This window comes from Anabrus simplex, chromosome 1 (genome assembly GCF_040414725.1).
Source record: "Anabrus simplex isolate iqAnaSimp1 chromosome 1, ASM4041472v1, whole genome shotgun sequence".
Classification (NCBI taxonomy): domain Eukaryota; kingdom Metazoa; phylum Arthropoda; class Insecta; order Orthoptera; family Tettigoniidae; genus Anabrus; species Anabrus simplex.
Window position 1 is genome coordinate 1368401495 of NC_090265.1, and position 25787 is coordinate 1368427281.

At 39.3% G+C, this 25787-nt stretch overlaps 1 protein-coding gene across 1 annotated transcript in view; it reads left to right on the plus strand.

The window, feature by feature from the left end:
* Window positions 1-25787, plus strand: part of LOC136859145 (proclotting enzyme) — a 136191-nt gene that overhangs the window by 44233 nt on the left and 66171 nt on the right. Inside the window, exon 4 of the mRNA XM_068225773.1 lies at window positions 9824-10016. Coding sequence (XP_068081874.1) covers window positions 9824-10016 — 193 coding nt within the window. The remainder of the gene's footprint in view (window positions 1-9823; window positions 10017-25787) is intronic.

A 25787-nucleotide genomic window follows, 5' to 3' on the forward strand; every position in this document is an offset into this window, starting at 1 on the left:
ACATATCGTTAATGAGGCACGAAATACCGCTATCTGACAATGTCGAGTGAAGAAATGCTGACCTGCAGCACACGTATCACTTAGAACGAAAATTTGTTGAGGTAGTTCATGCAATATTGAACCACAGATGACAGGACCTTTCTGGTCAGAGTTCTAAGCTGTAATATTATCACATAGCGGCTCTCTAGCCGCAACGACGATATACACGTTGTTCACAAACCGAAATAAATTGTACTGTATAATATAAGAAGTTCATGGTTTATTCCTACAAATAGTCCCAGTATTTAAATTCTGGTTTAGCCTGTTAGTGTTCTTCGATAATTATTTTAGCACTGACATCTCATTTCCGGTATATATTTCAAATTATTTTCATAATTTTCGTCAACAATGCGAGTCACGTCGTTCCGCAACGCATTCACATGAGGTGGCTCATTCTCTTAATTTTGATTTTAAATCTACTGCTGTTATATTCATGATAAAAGTATTCACAGTTTTCATTCGTCTTACGAACCAGCATAGAATTTGCCACAGACAGGATTAGGATTATCGCTCACTTTCAAGTTTTATTATTTTCATTTCCAGATTAATTTACTTGTGTACCTACTTCGCGTTATTTGCATAAAATTCTTTTAAAATGGCTCTTTTCTATTTCACATGTCAATTGAATATTTAGTAACAATATCGTCTACTAAAGGCAAGGCTTTGCCGCTGTAGCCACATCTGCCGATCTTCTGCTAGCCTCTTCATATTGCTATATGAACCACATGCCAGTTCACCGATGAAGTTCCGTAAGTATATTATGCTTGGTCATCTCCTGTGTCTCTTCCCCAGTACTTAACATTCAATGATGGTTTGAAGGAGAGAGTCATGTCTTAGTACGTGTCCAAGGAACTTTGTTTTCATCTTCTTTATGGTATTTAATAAACGTCGAGCCTCTTTTACGTTCCTTAAAACAAGTCATTTTTTTTTTATCCATCCGCCTTGTTTTTGTAATTCTTCTCCTAAACCACATTTCTTCAACTTCAAGTTTTGTTTCTTCCTGTTCCCCTAATGTCCAGGTTTTGCAACCATATAGCAGCACACTCCAAACAATGGTCTTGAGAAATGATTTTATCAATTTTGGAAGGCTTCTTTTGCTACCACTATCCTTTTCGGTCCGACTAGTTGCCTGAATGGTCGGCGTACTAGCCTCCGGTTCGGAGGGTCCCGGGTTCAATTCCCGGCCGGGTCGGGGATTTTAACCTTCATTGGTTAATTCCAGTGACTCGGGGGCTGGGGTTCGTGCTGCGCCCAGCATCCCTGCAACTCACACACCACACATAAAACTATTCTCCATCACAATAACACGCAGTTACCTACACATGGCAAATGCCGCCCACCCTCATCGGAGGGTCTACCTTACAAGGGCTGCACTCGGCTAGATATAGCCACACGAAATTATTATTATTATACTATCCTTTTCTTGATTTATGAAAGGGATATTCTATCAGAGGTAATTACACCACCCAAGTAGGAGAATTCTGTAACTTGTTCTATCGGTGTGTTATTTAATTTTAAGCGTTTTCTAACTGTAGGCTCCTTTTTGTCTACTATCATGAATTTTCTTCTTTTATTTTTAGTTTATATTTTTCTAAGGATTTATTTAATATTCTTAGCATCTTACTCATATACTTTTCCGAATTAGCTAAGACAGCAATATCATCTGCAAAGCGCACACTACGCACCTGAATACCATTAAAATTCACCCCTTTAGTATGCTCTTTCATTTCTCTAACATTTTCTATTAACATATTAAAGAGATAAGCTGATAGTGGGCAGCCTTGTCGTACTGTTCTTCTAATTGTTTATTCTCTTGTAGTACCATTAACATTAAAATCCATAATTTGAACTTTATTTAGCAACATATGTATATAATATACCCTTGTTTAAAGCAACATAATCATTCGTAAGCACTGAAGAGAACTAGAGTTATAAATCTTAGATATTTTTTCTCTTTTACTTCATTCGTAGCTCAGTAAATTTTGTTTAATCTACGCTGATAATTTCTAAATATGAAGTAGGATTCCAATGTCTAATTACATTGTATTTTCGTCGCCCTCTAAAAGTTTTCTGCATCAGTCCTATCATCTCCACTTTCAAATTTAATGAATAATTCGTAACTCACAAGGTTACTATGCTCACCGAGATAGACATATTATAGATTAAATAGTTGGCTATGTACAGAAAATAAAAACACGGTTCAACCCGGAAGAAAAACTAAAGAATCTCTACCCGACTTAAAGAACATATCCAGCACACCAAGAACCTAGACATATACATTTCAGCCGTAGCCAAGTTTTCCTACGAAACAAATTTGACAGGACCAAGATCTTAGAACCTATCCCCTAGAATCTCGAACGGAAAATCTGTGAGGCTACCGAAATTAAGAAACGCACGAAAAATATGAATTTAGAACAAGGATATAAAATCAGCAATTATTGGATGCCTATTATACATAGATTAAGAGATGCAGGCCACAACATATACACGAAAGATGAACCTCAAGTTATGTAATAGCACTGGCGATTCGCACCACCTGGCTGTGACACATAACGTTCAAGAATCCTTATGGGACCGCTAGGGACTTACGTCATCCAGTGAGGGAAGGATATTTAAGACCAAGGACAGTAACTATTCCCGTAGTGTTATTAGCTGCCTGGGAGACTGATTACCTCGGATCGAGTAGGGGTATTTCAGTCGCCTTGACAAAGAACACTGCAATGTATTCGGAACGTCGGCAAACTGTACGGAGTGTATTGAATCCTCGAATTTAATTATGGGTTCAGTATAGAATACCACAACACGGTTCAGCACGGAAGAAGAACTAAATATATATTAATATAACGCAAGTCAATTTTTTGTGAGATTGGCTATCATGAGGTTCGCAAAAATTTCGATGTTTTTAATTTTCTGGTGTGTTAATTGTTACTACGATACTGTACTTGCTTCGTATAGGATTTTGGTTTCTTTATTGTCTACACACAATTCAGTGTAACAAAAAGACGAAATCGAAGGACACATTATAAATGTAATACAGTAAAATGAGATTGTTATATGACATCACAAACGAATCTTTAAGAATACTAGCCTATCGAGATCACATTGAGCTATGTTTCTGATTCTCAATCGGAAAAGCAATTACCGGTTCCATCCACACTAGATTCAGTATCTCAAATATTCCATACGTATGAATACAAAGAGCATAATAAACAATAGAAGAATTTAGTGATTTATGCATCGAAATATTCCTTATACTTCTGGCTTGGCATATCACTAGTCCATGTTTATGTCTAGTCGCTATACGGTGTTAAGTAGGTAATATTTATAACGAAATTTGCATGGGTTAAAATACATCCTTTCTTTGTACAATTGTACTGTCAAGTAGGAAGTAAAATCTTGCTGTGTATTTACGTTGATTGATATCAATAAATCTTACCATTTGTATTTTCTCTTTTTATGAACTTTGACACTGAAAGCTCGAAGCCCATCACCATAAGCACCACCACCGGTATCATTACCACCACCGCCACCACCACTACACACCGGCCTTTCCAAACTGTCGCCACAACTACGAAGAGGGTGCCCATTGAGATATCCACTGGAACCACTCGTCCTACCCTACCACCGTTGGATCTACCAGATACAGGCAAGTAATAAAACACGAACATTATAGTAGATTTACTTTTAAAGTGAATTATTTTTGTGTTAGCTGTTTGCCTTTGCCCAGAAGATGTGGTTAAATGACGTACGGGGTACATAAGATGCAATTATTAATAATCTGATTTAATATGTAAATCGCTTTTTCTGCACACATATAAATTAAAAGAAGGTAATGTTCTTGTTTCAATCAACAATGGAATTCTCATGTTTTCTGATCTCATTTCAAATCCTCATTTACAGCATGAAGACGATATCTGTACAAGATAAGCTAAACTTTTTTTTTTTGCTAGTGGTTTTACGTCGCACCGACACAGATAGGTCTTATGGCGACGATGGGATAGGGAAGGGCTAGGAGTGGGAAGGAAGCGGCCGTGGCCTTAATTAAGGTACAGCCCCAGCATTTGCCTGGTGTGAAAATGGAAAACCACGGAAAACCATTTTCAGGGCTGCCGACAGTGGGGTTCGAACCTACTATCTCCCGAATACTGGATACTGGCCGCACTTAAGCGACTGCAGCTATCGAGCTCGGTATAAGCTAAACTAGGCCTACCGATCGTATCCTGCTGCTGGATGTCTTAACATACGAACTGGCTAGCAATGTATTCCTTTCGTCTAACCCATCTGCAAACACATTATAATTCCCTATCCACCTTAATATATTATAGTTTCTTACTCTATATACTCCCACAGTATTAATTACTTTTCAGTCATGTTTATTTATTTGCTTCTTTCCGATATACCAAAAGTCGTTCTTACTGTTTAAAGTTACAGATGAAGTCCATCGTAAATTATTTTCTTACATGTAAATCTTATGATTGTTTCATATCAATGATTTTATTTTTAGTGCTTGTTTCCTCTTCCGTGATAAACCAATCTTAATAATCTCCTTCATTGGCCCTAATGGTTTTTCATATTTTTCCTCATTTCATGTAATCACCTTGGCTGCAATTTCTTTACATCGTTCCTTGATTGGTACTAATAAACTGTAAAATATTATACGAAAAATGGTTTTCAAGAGTAAAATAAATTCCCACAGAAAATAAATATTACACTTTTCACATTAAACAATATTTCCGTCACCTTTACAATAAAGCATTTTGCGAATATTTCTAAGCCAGGACTGTCACTCGATGGTGTATAGCAGACGTCATCACGTAGTTGCTCTAGGAAGCCGGTGTTACTTGCTCTGCTCGGGACGGGTGTTTGTCACGTGACAAGAGAGCAGCGGACAGGCGGGTTGCATACCGTGGCCGTACTGTCCTGGCCTTCAGTACATACTACGTCACGCACTTTCCCTACTTATTCCCCTACTTGCTCGCTAAGCTGCTCTCGTTCCTCGAGAGCGAGGAGCAAACTGGCTCTGAATGCATTTCGCTCTTGATTGACGATGCCTGGTGTATAGCATATTTATCCTTGATGTCGATGGCCATTACACGTAATATCTCTGAATTCTATAAACATAACTTATGACCTAGATGCAAAAACAAACCCAGACAAATAAACGAGAATGAAAACATTATGAAAGAGCAGCATTGTGTAGGAAGTGCGCATTTCCGTCATCGTAATACTGTATCTTCTTAATATGTAGATGTGGTCTCTATTCTGGTTTAATACAACTTATGTGGAAATAGTAATAGCAGTAGTCCACCTCTGTGGTGTAGTGATTAGTGTGGTTAGATGCCACCCCCGGAGGCCCGGGTTCGATTCCCGGCTCAGCCACGAAATCTGAAAAGTGGTACGATGGCTGGAACGGGGTCCACTCAGCCTCGGGAGGGTACTGAGTAGAGGTGGGTTCGATTCTCACCTCAGCCATCCTGGAAGTGGGTTTCCGTAGTTTCTCACTTCTTCTCCAGGCAAATGCCAGGATGGTACCTAACTTAAGGCTAAGGCTGCTTCCTTCCCTCTTCCTATTCTATCCTTTCCAATCTTCCCATCCCCCCGCAAGGTCCCTTTTCAGCATAGCAGGTGAGGCCGCCTGGGCGAAGCACTGGTCAATCTCCCCAGTTGTATCCCCCGATCAGGGTCCGTAGCTCCCTTGAGGCGGTAGAGGTGGGAACCCTCGCTGAGTCCGAGGGAAAAGCCAACCCTGGATTGTAAACAGATTAAGAAAGAAAGAAAGAAAGAAGTAATAGCAGTAGGTGCAAGTGGAATGTAGATAAATTTAATAGTAATAAGAAAAGCATGCATGTATCAGTTTAATAAGAATTGCAATAAATGATTATCTCCTCAGTTCCAGGCGATCCAGAACTATTGGATGGGAATATTCTATTATATTCTGGTTTAGTCTTTGCTAGCGATCTCGAGTTTGACTCCAAGCTATGACAAACAATTCAAATTTAAATTTTTTAAATTTATTTAAAGAATGAAGCCATTATTTTTTATAGTAAGCTCAGCTAAAGAAAGTTATAATGTTTTCAGTCTGAGGAATACGAACATAACACTTAGAACACTATCAAGTACATGTAAAGATGACGCATCATCCTATTCATAACTATCTGTAGTACCCGGCTGTGCTCGGGCACTTTCTTGAAAGTTTAACTGTAGGATTTGTAATAACTGTTTGGCGTGGATTTTTGTAGTAGTCTTTATTGCGACGTTGACTAATAGATTGCAAACTCCTTTGTAAATTTAATTTTAAATTTTAGTTTGAGATCGTAATTCCGCCTTAAACCATTTCTTGGTGGCAGCCCAGATTGTCAGGGAGGTAGCTGATTCTTTCAAACAAATAATAAAATGAAGTTATAAGTGTATGCATTTACGCGTCACACTAGAATTATGAAGAACACGATTCCAGCTTTCACTGGGACTGTCACCAATCAACTTAGGGACCCCCAAAACTGTGGACTTAGCACATATTTCGGTCACTTTGGACATTTTCTTGTTCACCCATTCTCAGCCCCCATGCCGATGGAGGCTGGACTTAAAATTAAACGATATCCAGGGTGTACAATTCATATCAGCTACCACGAAGTCATGGACTCGGCACTAATGTAGTTCGTTTTCGCTTATTTACACATAAAAAACCCTCCCATAGGGGTGCTAGTGGTGTCTTAACCCCCACAGTACTTTTCCCAGATAGTGAGTCGTGTGTACAAATTTTGGTTGCAAGTGCGGCCACTATCCAGTATTCGGGATATAGTAGGTTCTAACCCCACTGTCGGCAGCCCTGAATATGGTTTTCCGTGGTTTCCCAATTTCACACCAGGCAAATGCTGGGGATGTACCTTAATTAAGGCCACGGCCGCTTACTTCCCAGTCCTAGCCCTCTTCTATTCCATCGTCGCCCTAAGACCTATCTGTGTCGGTGCGACGTAAAGCCAATAGCAAAAAAAAAATTGGTTGCGTGCTATGCTGAAACATACACATATACTGTACATCCATAATCTCGGCCATTTTGGAAAAAACCTTTTTCTTCTCTTCTCAACCCTCATGTCAATGGGAACGAAACGTAGACTTAAACGGCATCCAGAGTGTCACTATTCATCTCAGTAAACCAGGAAATTACGGATTCGAAATTACCATTGGTCGTTTTCGATTATTTGTAAATGTCACCCTTCCCTACCCCAAGGGATGCTAGGGATTAACTACCCAACAGTATTTTTTATCAGATAGTTATTCATATGTGTACTATGTTCGGTTATGAGGTATAATGAAACACACACACATGCATACATCCATAATCTCCGTTATTTTGAACATTCTCTTTCAACACTAGTCAACTTCCATTTTGACTGGGGTTGAAATATGACTTAAAAGGCATCCAGAGTGTCATAGTTCACCTTAGCGGCCTCGAAAACTGTGGAACTGACATTGATATCGGTCGTTTTCGATTAATTTATATTTCATCCCCTCCCCTTTGTATGCTAGGGGTGTCTTATACCCACAACGGTTTTTCAGATAAGTTAAATATATGCGTGTATTCTGTGTAGAAGCTGCGTTGAGAGCTATGCTGGAACATACAATTTCGGTAAATCACTCTAACCTACTAGAAAAGTTTATAAATAATATTCCATGCTTGCATTAGCCTGCGAAATTGCACAAATTGCACTTGCCCAATAATTCTTTAAATGGCGCCGAAATTCTCTACATGCAAGAAGTTTCTCCTATAAGAGTTTTTAAAACCTAAAATGTATCCCTCAGTCGGATATGAATTATATGTGCAAAAGAAAACTGGTAAGCAGCTAAGAAAATCATATCATTTTCACTTCATTCGACTGGCAATCCGAAATATAACATTTACATTGTCAGTTGGGAAGAGAGTTATTTGAAATGGCTTTGTACACATCTTGAGAAACGATGAGATTCTGGTTCTGATATATACGAGCTTTCTGATTTACCAACTGCTCCTTGTTTAGAAACATTCTCATTAAGCTATTAACCTGTATACTTATTTCTATTGTAAAATGTTCTCTGATCCATTTATTTATATTTAAAAATTCCTTTCTCTCTTTCTTAATCTGTTTAACCTTCAGGATCGGTTTTCTCTCAGACTGATGGAGAGATCCCACCTGTATCGACTCGAGGGCAGTATCCTGGAGGGCGAGACTTTGAGTCGGGGATACACAATTGGGAACGAGGACGAGCACCACACCCAGCCCACTATGTTAAACAGACGCCTTGTGGGGATATGGGAACATTGGTAGGATAGACAAGGAGGAGGGAAGGAAGCGGCTGTGGCCTTAAGTTAGGTACCATCCCGGCATTTGCCTGGAGGAGACGTGGGAAACCACAGTAAACCACTTCCAGGATGGCTGAGGAGGGAATCGAAACAAACTCTACTCACTTGACCTCCCGAGGCTGAATGGACCCCGTTCCAGCCCTCGAACCACTTTTCAAATTTCATGGCAGAACCGGGAATCGAACCTGGGCCTCCAGGAGTGGTTTTAAAAATATTTACAAGGAAATCTAACCATTATGATAACTATACACAGTGTTTTACCTGTATTTTCCTTGTGATTCCATGCACTGGGTCGGTCGCACGGTGCAGGTTTAACGTGCCTTCCTCTTACCCGGAGACCCTGGGTTCGATTCCCAGCCAGGTCAGGGAATTTTACCAGGATCTGAGGAGGGCTAGTTCGAGATCTACTCAGCCTACGTGATTATAATTAAGGAGTTATTGGCGGTGATACGGCGTCCCCGGTTTAGAAAGCCAAGGATAACGGCCGAAAGGATTCGTCGTGCTGACCACACGACACCTCATAATCTGCAGGCCTTCGGGTGGTCTCTTTGTACGCTATGGCTCCTCAGGGCTGTTGTGCCATGGTTTGGTTTTGGTTTGCTGTCCATGTATTGGAATGCAAAACTCATATTTTGTGAATTTAACACATTGACTTTAACTCCTAATAAGATAAAACACACTTCTAATCAAATTCTTTTTCTCATTTTTTGCTGATTTTTTAATCCTTTTTATCCTATAGGAGTTCGGATTGGAGGATATCGAATAGTTCCACGGGACCTGGTACTGTGATTCCTTATATACTCTACTTCATACCAGGGGACCATGTATATATAATACACACACAAAACTATTATCTTTTGATTTACGCGCTAAATAAAAGACGCAGTTCTATGGGTAAAGAAATACTCATTATACGAAAAACATATTATTTATGTACTTAAAGAACTGGCAATATGTAGAGATTCATTAATTTCTAAGACAAAGATCGCCAGATATGGCATATAAAACCGTTTTCAGCATTTCTTGTATTGCTTTCATCAATCGAGTCAGAATTACGGCAAGTCAGATGATGCCTATCATTGAAGCGAAGACCGAAGAAATGAGATACGTCTTTGACTCAGAATTAAGATAATAATTTATGAGAGAAATATTATATTCTACCGAAGTGGAACATTTTGATATCCACTATAAAATCTTATGGACAGCAGAACGTAACTCACAAAAGTTAAACTGTCTTGTTTCATTATTATTGCACGTACATGAAAATTTTACACATGGCCCTTTATTGTACATTGGAAGTATATCAGGTTGACACACATGACAGCTAACGTGTAAAGAAAGTAGAGATATTTATAATGGATATTGGGTAAACTTGCCCAGTAATATTCAAATTTGTAAATTTTATTTTATGCTGATGTTTAATTATACGTCTTATTATGTTGTAAGAGTGTGGACAGCCAGAAGTACCAGGTTTCCGTGTGGTCGGAGGTGAAGAGAGTCTACCTGGTCGGTGGCCCTGGATGGCAGCTATCTTCCTCCACGGACCTCGCCGGACGGAGTTCTGGTGTGGAGGCTCCTTAATTGGGAAGCGCTACGTTCTGACAGCGGCTCATTGTACTCGCGACAGCCGCCAGAGACCGTGAGTATTTTTCTCTATTGTTAGTCTGCCAGGAAGTTTGCCTTAATAAATGAAAGGCCTGGGGTATCACGCAGTAAATTTCTCAAGACTGGATGATGATACTGGGCGGGTGAATGTATGAATAAATGAGAAGCAGCTAAAATGAAAAGAGCATATGTGTCAGAGGGGTTCTTGTACGTTTAATTTTCAGGAGAAACAACACACGAATATGAATTGCGAGATTAACTGCAGAGAATTACTCTTTTCCCTAATTATAATATGAACAATTGAAAGTGATCGATATTATTATTTATCACTGGAAGTGTTAAGAGTCCTCGGATTACCTGGTGTTTACCCTGAGATTATTATTGTTTAATGTAGCAGAAAGACTTACTTACATTTATCTATCAATATATATTATTTGTACAAAATATATGATTTATTTCGTTGTACGATTCATTTTTAGTTCGATATTTCAAATCTTTTGTGAATTTATACGGAAATAAATCATAGTATTGAATGTAATGTAACCCTTCATTATAAGTTAATTGACTTGCAAGAATCTTTATTACCGAAAGAATTCCTATAATTAAAATAACATGATTGCAATATTTCACTTTTACTGTCCTTTGAGTGTTAAAAATTGCATACATATAATAGCCAGCCCCTTTGTCTTTTGTCTTCTATTAAAAGAAAATTATCTCAGAGACAAAGAAAGCAAGCTGCAAGGTTATGTGCTGGTAGGTGACCAGATGCAATTATTTAAAAAAGAGGACAAAACTATTTAAAAAGGAGAGAAATGCCGGATAAAATCTTCCATTTAGAGTCTGAATGTAACCATATATTCCAGTTTTCACATACATAAATAAAATGTATCCATTTCCATATTATACATTAAATTCTTACATAATGTAACTAATAAAACTAATAAAACGCCTTGCTGGTAATTTTATGAAGATTCATGTGCCTACAGGAGTATTGGCGTGTCGATAACGTGTATGTATAAAAGATACACATGTAAAATTCTTTTAGATTATATTGAACCATTAAGACGACTTTCATAGATGCTACTTTTAAACGGTTCCTATTATCAGTGCATTGTGCTGAGATTACTTATACGTTTCTATTGTTCCCTGGTATAGAAAAATGTATTTTGCAACTGTTAAAAACTGTGGACTACAATCAACTGACTTACGTGAATTGAAATACTTTGCCCAGTTCTGAATGGAAGGGAACTTGTTAAAGATTTCACATCATCAGTTTGAATGGACTTAGCTTGCAAATACAGAATACACTTTTCAACGTCATAATAATATTACGTTCCGCAGTGGTAAATAGCATCTATGATCACAATATAAGGCATGCACAATATAATCGCATAATCATATTTCTACATATAGATACGATATCAATGATGCCGTCGCGTAATGAAATATCTATATATTTAAAACGTAAGGCGTTTTCTTTTACAAATCGCCAGCAAGCCCCCACTGGACCAATTTTTATGAAATGTGGTTTACATGAAAGGCATGTACATGTATATGCGCCAAAACTATGTTTTCTCAATTTAAATCATAATTAGTATTTTATTTTACGAAATTAACATGTGCATAATGTTATTCACTCATATACCAAAAGTATGGTATCTACAATCCGTCAGCGATTTCCACTAGGTCGATTTTCATGTTCTTTGCTTTAAATTAAAGATACATATTTCTACATTTCCCATCGATGCTTTTCTTTCGTTTTTATTTATTAGTTTAAATGTGGTCCGCCTCTGCGGTGTAGTGGTTAGTGTGATTAGCTGCCACTCCCGGAGGCCCGGGTTCGATTCCCGGCTCTGCCACGAAATTTGAAAAGTGGTACGAGGGCTGAAATGGGGTCCACTCAGCCTCGGGAGGTCAACTGAGGAGAGGTGGGTTCGATTCCCGCTTCAGCCATCCTGGAAGTGGTTTTCCGTGGTTTCCCACCTCTCCTCCAGGCAAATGACGGGATGGTAGGTAACTAACTTAAGGCAACGGCCGCTTCCTTCCCTCTTCCCTGTCTATCCCTTCCAATCTTCCCATCCCCCACTAAGGCCCCTGTTCAGCATAGCAAGTGAGGCTGCCCGGGTGAGGTACTGGTCCTCCTCCCCGGTTTTATCCCCCGACCCAAAGTCTGAAGCTCCAGGACACTGCCCTTGAGGCGGTAGAGGTGGGATTCCTCGCTGAGTCCGAGGGAGAAACCAACCCTGGAGGGTAAGCGGATAAAGAAAGAAGTTTAAATTTCATAATTCGGATGAAGCTTCGTCTGGAGAGTTTCGATAGCTCCAATCAGTTCCACTAACTGACGACAGATGGATATACCGTAGTTCATTTATTGGGCTGACAGCAAATGGCATAACTAAGCATGTGTTTTCCATTATTCCCTACATGAGAGCAGACGAGCGGTTTTGTTATTCATAGATGTTTTTTTCCGTTACTCCGAAGATGATCTGGCTTTATTCCTGGACCTATATTATACAATAACCTTCCGCGAAGAAACTCTCCAAGGATACAAAATTGAAACCTCTTTAGAAATCATCTCCAATGTCCTTTAATTTTCAAATTTAAATTTTTCAGTTTTCAACACTAGGCTACATATAATTTATGGTATGGAACTGAAATATTGTGAGTGCTCAGGTAGCTCAGTGGGTAACGTGCTCTTTTTCAAATGTGAGTTGCGAAGGTTCGAGCCGTTATCTATGCTGACTGTTTTGTTTTCATATTTAGCTATTGTGTTCATCAACATGCCTCTTTCCGTACGTTCTTTTGTTGATGACGTATTTCATTCCAATGTTCAATCACAATATTATGTGTATTCGCAAATGCTTTTTTATATGTAGTACTTATGGAATGTTATGTTATGATTAATTCCAGTCATCAGTGATCTACATTTAGGACTATCGTCCAGATGGCAGATTCCGTATGAATTATTTCGATGTCTATTATCAGTCATGTCTGAGTCCTTGCACATCACATATAGCTCATGAATATGAAACGAACGCGAGTTATTACTGACGTCTCGGAACACAGACAACAAGATCTACATTGCGTACTTCATTCTGTGGCTGACAACAGATGGCATACGTCCTAACATGGCCAAAGATATCAGTGAAGATATGGACCTTAGACAATGTGAGATTTATGGATCTACATAATTCCTTCTTTCCTCGAGGGTTTAGAAAGCAGTTGCGATTTTCGTCCACGGCCTGCTTCAGTGTTGTTGTATAAAGTGATATTTAGCCTGCTACACTCTGATATTCTCTTGCTGCCATGCTATTACCCAACGGCCGTATGGTACACAGTACATTTAAATTGCCGCTTAAATTACACGGAGCTTCCGTCACATCTTTGAAAATGAATAGTAAAGCAGCAGATGATATCAGGTCAACAAGACTGATAATAATAATAATAATAATAATAATCGTATGGCCTCAGCTACCGTGCGCAGACATTTCAATTTGACGCCATCTGGCTGTCTGCTCGTCAATTTAGACGTTCCGTTTTACTCTAGGCCACCACTAGAAGGCAGACCGAGTAAACCGAAACTCTCTTGGGCGTCTATGGCTGAGATGTAATGAATTTTGTCGGGTAAACTCCAAATGTGTCACCAGAGATCTTTTACATGCCGACATCGTACGACATGGAGTGTCGAATGGACTTTTTTCCGCCCTTCAAAAATCCGACTACCTCTGCCGGGTTTGAACCCGCTATCTTGGGATCCGGAGGCCGACACTCTACCGCTGATCCACAGAGGCAGACTTATTGTATGGCATGAAGCACCAATGGCTAATGCACATGCGCTATGTGCATTAACAGACTTTTGAAAGACATCACGGGTAATTCCACCTCCTTTGGAGGGAAAGTTATGCTCTGGGTGGAGATTTTCGATAGGTTTTGCCTGTTCTTCCGCGTGCTTCCAAACAAACTGTTATTCAGAACTGTATTCAATTTTCTCCTCTTTGGTCAGAATTTAAAATGTTTCATCTCTTTAAAAATATGCGATCAAGATCAGAAGAATTAAACTTCGCTGACTTTTTGCTGAAAAGTGATAATGGAGATTATCCTTCAGTGAATCATGAACCGCTAGGGCATTCTGTTATTTATTTGCCATCCTATATCATCGCGAAGAAAGACATCGTCTCGGAAATTTACGGGGGAAAAAATTGAGTCACCAGAAGACGCTATGAGTTTGTCCAACATTGCTATTCTTGCCCTTAAAAACGAACACTGTGATCATATCAATTCTAAAGTTATGGATCTTCTACCGGGAACGGCCAGGACGTACACCAGTGTAAATTACTGAAGATGAAAATGAAACTGTACAATTTCCCATAGAGTTTCTGAACACCGCCTCTGTGGTGTAGTGGTTAGTGTGATTAGCTGCCACCACCGGAGGCCCGGGTTCGATTCCCGGCTCTGCCATGAAATTTGAAAAGTGGTACGAGGGCTGGAACGGGGTCCACTCAGCCTCGGGAGGTAAATTGAGTAGAGGTGGGTTCGAATCGCACCTCAGCCATCCTAGAAGTGGTTTTCCGAGGTTTCCTACTTCTCTTCCAGGCAAATGACGGGATGGTAGGTAACTAACTTAAGGCCACGGCCGCTTCCTTCCCTCTTCCCTGTCTATCCCTTCCAATCTTCCCATCCCCCACCAAGGCCCTGTTCAGCATAGCAGGTGAGGCCGCCTGGGCGAGGTACTGGTCATTCTCCCCAGTTGTATCCCCCGACCCAAAATCTGAAGCTCCAGGACACTGCTCTTGAGGCGGTAGAGGTGGGATCCCTCGCTGAGTCTGACGGTAAAATCAGCCCTGGATGGTAAACAGATTAAGGAGAAGAAGAAGAAGAATTTTCTGAACAGCTTATAATTAAGTGGCTTGCCTCCTCACGTCCTTAAATTAAAACCTGGAGCAATCGTAATGTTATTAAGGAACTTAGATGTTTCAGATGGAACAAGATTAATTGTACGTTATATCCACGACAGTTGTTTGGATCTCGAAATCATTACGGGATTTAGTGTTGGAGAGAGAGTTTTGATTCCTAGAATTGATATAACATCATCCGACACTAATCTTCCATTTAATTTTAGAAGACGCCAATTTCCTATTAGCCGTGCATTCAGTACGACGATTAATAAAGCTCAAGGACAGACTTTAGATCGTGTTGGTGTTTATTTACCCCAGCCTGATTTTAGCCATGGCCAGCTGTACGTAGCAATGTCTCGAGTTCGATCATTTGACAGTTTAAAAGTACAAATAGTGCCAGCGAGCCATAAGACAATAAACGTAGTGTTTAAGGAGGTGCTCTAACAGCAAGACATTCGACCTGAATTTCTCTGCATGAAAGGTACTACACACTTCATTCCATAAGTTAATTCGTGGAGGCAGTTTTTAGCCACGGCAAATTACATGTAGCAAAACCAGTTTTTTATTTATTTATTTTATTTGATTGATGAATAGGGTTCCTGAGAGCAAGAGCTCTGTCAAGAGGAACAATACATAATCACAACAATGGCGGATTAACGCATAAGGTTTAAAAGTGAAAGTGGTTTTATATATACTTCAAGTATCACAATTTACCTAATGGATAGGATTATATTAAGTGGATTATTGTCACCGGTTTTTAAGTGCCGAAAAATATATCTTACCAAACCAGAAACTTAGTATTCCGTTAAATTTCAACGGGTTCTGCCTAGTACTTGTAAAAACGTAGTATAACAGATTACTCCAAAATAAGAAGATTCACTGTAAAAGGAGGACATTTCGGATTTTTTAAAATAATCTACCCGGACCTCGGACAATGGTTTAAAAAGTAGGACATGTCCGGATAAAAGAGGACGTCTGGTCACCTTACGTGCAGGTAGATCCTAACCCGGGAAAGAGAAGGGAGAGTGTACGAAAATTTCCACAGGCAGATCAAAAAGTAAAATGATTTTCGAAAAGAACAGAATACCTCCATCACTCGTTCAGAGTTCATATTTTGTATTTTTAGACTCTCTTCCAAGTACGTACACCAACGCAGTTTTGACTAGAAAATTCACTTCGGAAGAGGAACGAAGGGTTTGTAAGTAATAAGTTGAAAACGTGCTGTATATTGCCAGAAATTAGGAGATTTGGAAATACCCAATTTAACTGCGGATAGTCCCTATCCTACAAAGGTACATGAATACTTGCTGACTGAAATTTCGACAGGTTAAATCAACAAATTGTCTTTTCCAAAAACAAAAAACAAAAATAAAGCAGAAAAAGTCCTTTGCAGTCTTGTAATGAGTTAATTGTTACCTGGCATAAGTAATAGGAATGAACACGAATCTCGGCTAGGCAGCCCGTATGCGCTGAAAATATCTTCTAATAATGTTATTGTTTTTACGTCCCACTAACTACATGTTATGGTTTTCGGAGATGCCGAGGTGCCAGGGTTTTGTTACGCAGGAGTTCTTTTACATGTCAGTAAATTTGCCGGCACGTGGCTGACGTATATGAGCACCTTCAAATACCACCGGCCTGAGTCAAGGTAGAACCTGCCTAGTTGGGGTCAGAAGGCCAATACCTCAACCGTCTGATCCACTCAGCCCGGCGAGATAACTTCTGTAGAGTAAGGAACTCTCATTTTGGTTTCTCTCAAAAAGAGTTTTTATTTTGGCTTTTACTTTTTCAATGATAGCAATATATATATATATGTTATTGCTATTTACTTTACGTCGCACCAAGACAGGAAAGGCCTAGGAGTGGGATGGAAGCGGCCATGATCTTCATTAAGATACAGCCCCGGATGCAAGCTCACAGCCGCGCGCCCCTAACAGCACGGCCAACTCGCCCGGTGAAAATGAATAAATAAATAAATAAATAAATAAATAAATAAATAAATAAATAAATAAATAAATAAATAAATAAATAAATAAATAAATAAATAAAAAAATAAAAAAATAAATAAATAAATAAATAAATAAATAAATAAATATATGAATAAATACATAATTAAATACTATTAATAATAATCTTATGGCCTCGGATACAGTGGGCAAGCATTCTTACTTGACGCCATCTAGGCTGCCTCTGCGTCAATTTCTCCGTCCCGCTAGATTCTACCACATGGAAGAGTAAACCTGATCTCTGTTGGGTAATCTATGGATAGTTTTAATTAATTTTGTGGGGTTAACAACTTCAGCATCAACAACGAAACGACAGGAAACGACGGAGCTGCAGAAAGAGAACAACTGGACCAGTCTGAAGAGGGGAAGGATGGCCCAAATTATGGGTCAGGCTTATTATGACACACTAACTTTGAAGACTGTTTTCCCGTAAGTTTGCTTTTTTATTACTGAACTGACGTATGCACCCGTTCCTCGCACGGGAACTGGTAATGGATTACAAGATTCCTTCCTGAAATTATGCGAAGTTACATGCCTGTATTCAAATGTTATATACGTATATTACACTGATGTTTTTCTACGAAACCGCGTGGCAGTAACGGGAAATACGGTAAAGCTGAACAAAGTCGAGACCGAATGAGGACGATCACGTAGTTTATTGAATGGTACAGTTGGTGAGAAGTTGTGTACAGTTCCTGGCCATAAGTTGTGCGTAATTCTCCATACTTTTCAGTTACATATTGTTGCTCATCTGAAACCGGGAGTTGCTCTGTGGCTGAAGACTCGTGAAACCAATCGCGGACTATAACCTCTCTAATTATTTCTATCGAAAATAGTAAAATGTCTCTTTAGTTAAACCATTTAACGCAGCTTGAAATGACACGACAGCTTTCAAAATAGACCGTTAATGATATATCCCTCGTTAACCTCCTATCAAAAAGGTGCTCAGGAGAAAAACGTTTTCTGAAATCAATTTCCATTGAAGGTTGGTCATGTATATTGATTGCATGAGACGGTAAAATCACTGCTTCGATATTCGTATACACACCCAGTACCTTCAGGGATTTAGAAATAATATTTATTCTAAAACCTACACAAAGGAAGGTGGATTCTATATAAGAATATGAAGTTTCTTAGAAATACGTATACCGAGCTCAATAGCTGCAGTCGCTTAAGTGAGGCCGGGAGATAGTGGGTTCGAGCCCCTCTGTCGGCAGCCCTGAGGATGGTTTTGCTTGGTTTCCCATTTTCACACCAGGCAAATTCCGCAGCTGTACCTTAATTAAGGCCACGGCCGCTTCCTTCCAATTCCTAGGCCTTTCCTATCACATCGTCACCGTAAGACATATCTGTGTCGGTGCGACGTAAAACAAATAGCAAGAAATACGTATATATCGAGTAGTTTTCCACTTATAAGAACTCAGACAAACAGACAAACAAACAGGCAAACCGACAAGCACACTGACACCAAAGATAAAAAATGTGCAGATGATCATTATTACAACTGAAACGGATAACTGTACGAAAATTTCGCCAAAATATTCAATGTACAGACACACGGTCGTTAGGATTTTATTTACATAGATGCACCTTTTCTCAGCTTCTACTAGATGCAGGAGTTTAAAACTTTCACTGTTTGTTTATTCCTGTGTTCTACGTTTACTAAAGGTCACCTATGGCTTGATTTCAAATGTCTGGTTACCATAATGAAAATTATAGTCTGTAATGTATGTTTTTATGCCACTTAAAAAATATATATTTATTTAACCTGAGGCACATTTTTATTTATATAAGTTTCAGTAACTAGTCAAGGTACATACCCTCAACACATTAAACTTTCATATGTGTGTCATGAATTATTTTTGAGAAAAGGTACATCAAACATCGATAATTTGCCATTCTAGGGATAGGGTACTCCGGGTCCCCTTTAGGCCGGATTCCCTTCCGCACACCAATACCACGAAGAGGGATATTCTCAACTATTACGTGCTTCTTTACAGTGTATAAATGAAGACGTGTGTATTAACACAAACACTATCAACCAAACCTCGAGTCATGGGAGTTTATCAGACGTGGCTGAGAGGTCCTCTGCCAGAAAGAGAGTGAGTCCCTAAACTTTGGAACCTTTAATAATAATAATAATAATAATAATAATAATAATAATAATAATAATAATAATAATAATAATAATAATAATAATAATAATAATAATAATAATAATAATAATAACGCGTGACCGTTGTTGCTAAAATGCAAGTTATATGATTAAACACAATCTGGACGAAGTATTCATGAATTTCAATATTATGCTGCCACTCGCAGACAGGTTACGTCACTGTAGTAAACTATATCCAGTGCCTCTAGAAGCATAACCAAGAATTAACTTTATGTAGAACGATGCAGAAGATGAAAAAGGATCAGTAGGTGGAGAGAGTATGTTACTGAATTAAAATCTAACGTGTTCTCCTGAGTTCCTAAAAGTGTCACCTGAAGGACGTGGGTGCTAAAGTTCGTTGACGTCACCCAAGCACAAGATCATAACACATTAGCAACTCTCCCACATGCAGAGTAAATCAGAAAAAAATGACCTCGTTTTGATATTTCATGCATTGCCACTAACTTGCAATATTAAAGCCAGTGAATACACGCTTTCTAAAGAGCAGGCAACGCCTAGATACCTTATTCTACGAAGTAAACCTCCAGGTTAATTCATCCTGATTTTATTTCCTTTGTAGGCATTGATTCTACCTGCCGGTTTTAGAGGTCCTTCGCTTTCTGTTGAAAGGCTTGTAAATCAAACTCATATTCGTTTTTCTAAAAGGAGGATGAAACTCAATTTCTAAACAGATATCATTGGACAAAATGTCATGTCACTTAACGGACGGGATAAATCCACTGCCTCGGAGACTGGGTGTGCACAACACTATCACACGTAGGGGCTGCACAAGGATAGCAATAGCTACACTTGATGGACTAGTCTTTGGAAGTAGGTACGAAAGCCATTTCAATTCAGCGTTTGAAAGCTAGAGAGCACTGACGTAGAAGCCCTGTGTCTGTCCAGGGCTGACGTTCCCTACTCTCTCTTGCTGTGGCACGCTGCGTCGCTCACCTAGACGTTTGATCCGAAATTATAAGTTATTCGGGTGATTTAAAGGTTTCTATTTAAGGCAGACTCAGTTGACTGGACAGAAGTCTTGCTTTTAAAATGAAATTTTGACTGTTCCGAACACAATTTCTATTTTGAATACTTCCCATGTTTAAAACTATGTGACTTGTCCGACTCTAACATCAATAATCACTGTCAATAGCTCGACAACAGGTTAGATTTCATATATATATATATGTGTGTGTGTGTGTGTGTGTGTGTGTGTGTGTGTGCAAGAAAATATATCAGAAATTTCAGCTGAATAACGAAAAACGGATGATGCTATTGCCTGGAAATTTTGAACAGCCTCCAGTCATATTTGAAAGATTTCAGGATTCAATGTAACACAATTTGTAAATACAGATATTACAATATTCTAGGTGGCTTCCTTGCGTATCATAAGAACTTAGAGCAAAACGAATTTCCGCCTATCCACGCATCGGCATGCAAATTAGTTACAATGTTTGGCTCTACATACGTTTGCGAGCACATATTCTCACGTATGAACCTTAATAATAATAAAATTATTATTTGACGTAGAATAGGCCTACGTCTATCGATTTGTTCCAGTACTAGGTCTCGCGGTAAAAATCCATGCATCCCTGAGGCCCAGTTATTTTAACGAATTTTATGTGTTAACACTGCTGTTAAGGAGACTTAACACATACTTTAACAAAAATGTCATCTCATCAAGAATTGTTAACTCTAACAAATTGTTAATAATTGTGTTAAATTAACACGGCAGCAGCCCTATGTTAAACCTCTTAACAGCTGTTAACGTTTCAAAATGGTAGCTTGTACAGTAGAAGTTTGAAGCCTTACTGCTGTGTGAACACTATTTATAAACTGAAGAAGACAAAGGGAAACGAATTTTTTAGAGTTGTCAGAAGAAAGTTTTCTACAATGATACCTAATTACCAAAGGCATAATGAGCAAGGCACTAGAAGAAATTGAAACTAGGTTAGAGTTTCCCACAGATGGAACTTATCAGTGTCTCCAGTTCAGCAGCTGGCCATAGTTCTTAGATATTATGCTTCAGACTCTTTTTGTGTAATTGTAGGTGACTATGTTCAGCAGTGTGTAGAATTCTGTAAAGAATTCCTGCTGCCATTGCAGAATTATCGAGGCATTACATTATTCTCCCCACAGTAAGAGAATGCCCGAAAGTCATTCAAGACATTAATTATCACATTATCCCAGTGATGCAGGAGCTTTAGATCGCATGCATTTAAGAATTTATTGAATGCTTTGATATAACGCCCCGTTCTTTCATTTTTCAAGCACACTCGTATACTTTCAAATTAAATTTGTAACAACATTTGTCTCACATTCATCATAATAACGCTTTTGTTACCTCTTACTTGTGTTCGTTTTAGCAGTGTCCGCTAACCATAACCTATAAAAATGTCAACCATTTTTAACAGTACTATTCCAACATACATTTAGGAGCGCTTCCTTCCCTCTTCCCTGTCTATCCCTTCCAATCTTCCCATCCCCCACCAAAGCCCCTGTTCAACATAGCAGGTGAGGCTGCCCGGGCGAGGTACTGGTCCTCCTCCCCGGTTTTATCCCCCGACCCAAAGTCTGAAGCTCCAGGACACTGCCCTTGAGGCGGTAGAGGTCGGATCTCTCACTGAGTCCGAGGGAGAAACCAACCCTGGAGGGTAAGCGGATAAAGAAAGAAGAAAGAAGTTTAAATGTCTTTTTCATAATTCGGATGAAGCTTCCTGCAATCAGTTCCACTAACTGACAACAGATGGATATACCGTAGTTCATTCATTAGGCTGACAACAGATGGCAAACTAAGCATGCCGTTTTTATTTATTACTTTAAATGTGTTTTCCATAATTCGGATGAAGCTTCGTCTGGAGAGTTTCGATAGCTTCAATCAGTTCCACTAACTGACGACAGATGGATATACCGTAATTCATTTATTGGGCTGACAGCAAATGGCATAACTAAGCATGTGTTTTCCATTATTCCGTACATGAGAGCAGACGAGCAGTTTTGTTATTCATAGATGTTTTTTTCCGTTACTCCGAAGATGTTCTGGCTTTATTCCTGGGCCCATATTATACGATAACCATCCGCGAAGAAACTCTACAAGGATACAAAATTGAAATCTCTTTAGAAATCATCTCCAACGTCCTTTAATTTGCAAATTTAATTTTTTCAGTTTTCAACACTAGGCTACGTATAATTTATGGTATGCAACTGAAACATCGTGAGTGTTCAGGTAGCTCAGTGGGTAACGTGCTCGCGTTCAAATACGAGTTGTGATTGTTCAAGCCGTTGTCTATGCTGACTATTTTGTTTTCATATTTAGCTATTGTATTCATCAACATGCCTCTTTCCGTACGTTCTTTTGTTGATGACGTAATTCATTCAAATGTTTAATCACAATATTATGTGTATTCGCAAATGCTTTTTATGTGTAGTACTTTTGGAATGTTATGTTATGATTAATTCCAGTCATCAGTGATCTGCATTTAGGACTGTCGTCCAGATGGCAGATTCCGTATGAATTGTTTCGATGTCCATTATCAGTCATGTCTGAGTCCTTACACATCACATATAGCTTATGAATATGAAACGAACGCGAGTTATTACTGACTTCTCGGAACACAACCAACAAGATCTACATTGCGTACTTCATTCTGTGGCTGACAACAGCTGGCATACGTCCTAACATGGCCAAAGATATCAGTGAAGATATGGACCTTAGACAATGTGAGATCTATGGATCTACATAATTCCTTCTTTCCTCGAGGGTTTAGAAAGCAGTTGCGATTTTCGTCCACGGCCTGCTTCAGTGTTGTTGTATAAAGTGATATTTGGCCTGCTACACTCTGATATTCTCTTGCTGCCATGCTATTACCCAACGGCCGTATGGTACACAGTACATTTAAATTGCCGCTTAAATTACACGGAGCTTCCGTCACATCTTTGAAAATGAATAGTAAAGCAGCAGATGATATCAGGTCAACAAGACTGATAATAATAATAATAATAATAATAATAATAATAATAATAATAATAATAATCGTATGGCCTCAGCTACCGTGTGCAGACATTTCAATTTGACGCCATCTGGCTGTCTGCTCGTCAATTTAGACGTTCCGTTTTACTCTAGGCCACCACTAGATGGCAGACCGAGTAAACCGAAACTCTCTTGGGCATCTATGGCTGAGATTTAATGAATTTTGTCGGGTAAACACCAAATGTGTCACCAGAGATCTTTTACATGCCGACATCGTACGACATGGAGTGTCGAATGGACTTTTTTCCGCCCTTCAAAAATCCGACTACCTCTGCCGGGTTTGAACCCGCTATCGTGGGATCCGGAGGCCGACACTCTACCGCTGATCCACAGAGGCAGACTGATTGTATGGCATGAAGCACCAATGGCTAATGCACATGCGCTATGTGCATTAACAGACTTTTGAAAGACATCACGGGTAATTCCACCTCCTTTGGAGGGAAAGTTATGCTCTGGGTGAAGATTTTCGATAGGTTTTGCCTGTTCTTCCGCGTGCTTCCAAACAAACTGTTATTCAGAACTGTATTCAATTTTCTCCTCTTTGGTCAGATTTTAAAATGTTTCATCTCTTTAAAAATATGCGATCAAGATCAGAAGAATTAGACTTCGCTGACTTTTTGCTGAAAAGTGATAATGGAGATTATCCTTCAGTGAATCATGAACTGCTAGGGCATTCTGTTATTTATTTGCCATCCTCTATCATCGCGAAGAAAGACATCGTCTCGGAAACTTACGGGGAAAAAATTGAGTCACCAGAAGACGCTATAAGTTTGTCCAACATTGCTATTCTTGCCCTTAAAAACGAACACTGTGATCATATCAATTCTAAAGTTATGGATCTTCTACCGGGAACGGCCAGGACGTACACCAGTGTAAATTACTGAAGATGAAAATGAAACTCTACAATTTCCCATAGAGTTTCTGAACACCGCCTCTGTGGTGTAGTGGTTAGTGTGATTAGCTGCCACCCCCGGAGGCCCGGGTTCGATTCCCGGCTCTGCCATGAAATTTGAAAAGTGGTACGAGGGCTGGAACGGGGTCCACTCAGCCTCGGGAGGTAAATTGAGTAGAGGTGGGTTCGATTCGCACCTTAGCCATCCTAGAAGTGGTTTTCCATGGTTTCCTACTTCTCTTCCAGGCAAATGACGGGATGGTACCTAACTTGGAATGGAGAGAGTAAATTTGGCTGCAAAACATCAATCAATACTGATCTGCGTTTAGGGCAGTCGCCCAGGTGGCAGATTCCCTATCTGTTGCTTTCCTAGCCTTTTCCGAAATGATTTCAAAGAAATTGGAAATTTATTGAATATCTCCCTTGGTAAGTTATTCCAATCCCTAACTCCCCTTCCTATAAATGAATATTTGCCCCAGTTTGTCCTCTTGAATTCCAACTTTATCTTCATATTGTGATCTTTCCTACTTTTATAAACGCCTTTCAAACTTATTCGTGTACTAATGTCATTCCACGCCATCTCTCTGCTGACAGCTCGGAACATACCACTTAGTCGAGCAGCTCTTCTTCTTTCTCTCAATTCTTCCCAACCCAAACATTGCAACATTTTTGTAACGCTACTCTTTTGTCGGAAATCACTCAGAACAAATCGAGCTGCTTTTCTTTGGTTTTTTCCAGTTCTTGAGTCAGGTAATCCTGGTGAGGGTCCCATACACTGGAACCATACTCTAGTTGGGGTCTTACCAGAGACTTATATGCCCTCTCCTTTACATCCTTACTACAACCCCTAAACACCCTCATAACCATGTGCAGAGATCGGTACCCTTTATTTACAATCCCATTTATGTGATTACCCCAATGAAGATCTTTCCTTATATTAACACCTAGATACTTACAATGATCCCCAAAAGGAACTTTCACCCCATCAACGCAGTAATTAAAACTGAGAGGACTTTTCCTATTTGTGAAACTCACAACCTGACTTTTAACCCCGTTTATCAACATACCATTGCCTGCTGTCCATCTCACAACATTTTCGAGATCACGTTGCAGTTGCTCACAATCTTGTAATTTATCACTCTATAGAGAATAATATCATCCGCAAAAAGCCTTACCTCCGATTCCACTCCTTTACTCATATCATTTATATATATAAGAAAACATAAAGGTCCGATAACACTGCCCTGAGGAACTCCCCTCTCAACTATTACAGGGTCAGACAAAACTTCACCTACTCTAACTCTCTGAGATCTATTTTCTAGAAATATAGCAACCCATTCAGTCACTCTTTTGTCTAGTCCAATTGCACTCATTTTTGCCAGTAGTCTCCCATGATCCACCCTATCAAATGCTTTAGACAGGTCAATCGCGATACAGTCCATTTGACCTCCAGAATCCAAGATATCTGCTATATCTTGCTGGAATCCTACAAGTTGAGCTTCAGTGGAATAATCTTTCCTAAAACCGAATTACCTTCTATCGAGCCAGTTATTAATTTCACAAAGATGTCTAATATAATCAGAAAGAATGCCTTCCCAAAGCTTACATACAATGCATGTCAAACTTACTGGCCTGTAATTTTCAGCTTTATGTCTATCACCCTTTCCTTTATACACAGGGGCTACTATAGCAACTCTCCATTCATCTGGTATAGCTCCTCCGACCAAACAATAATCAAATAAGTACTTCAGATATGGTACTATATCCCAACCCATTGTCTTTAGTATATCCCCAGAAATCTGATCAATTCCAGCCGCTTTTCTAGTT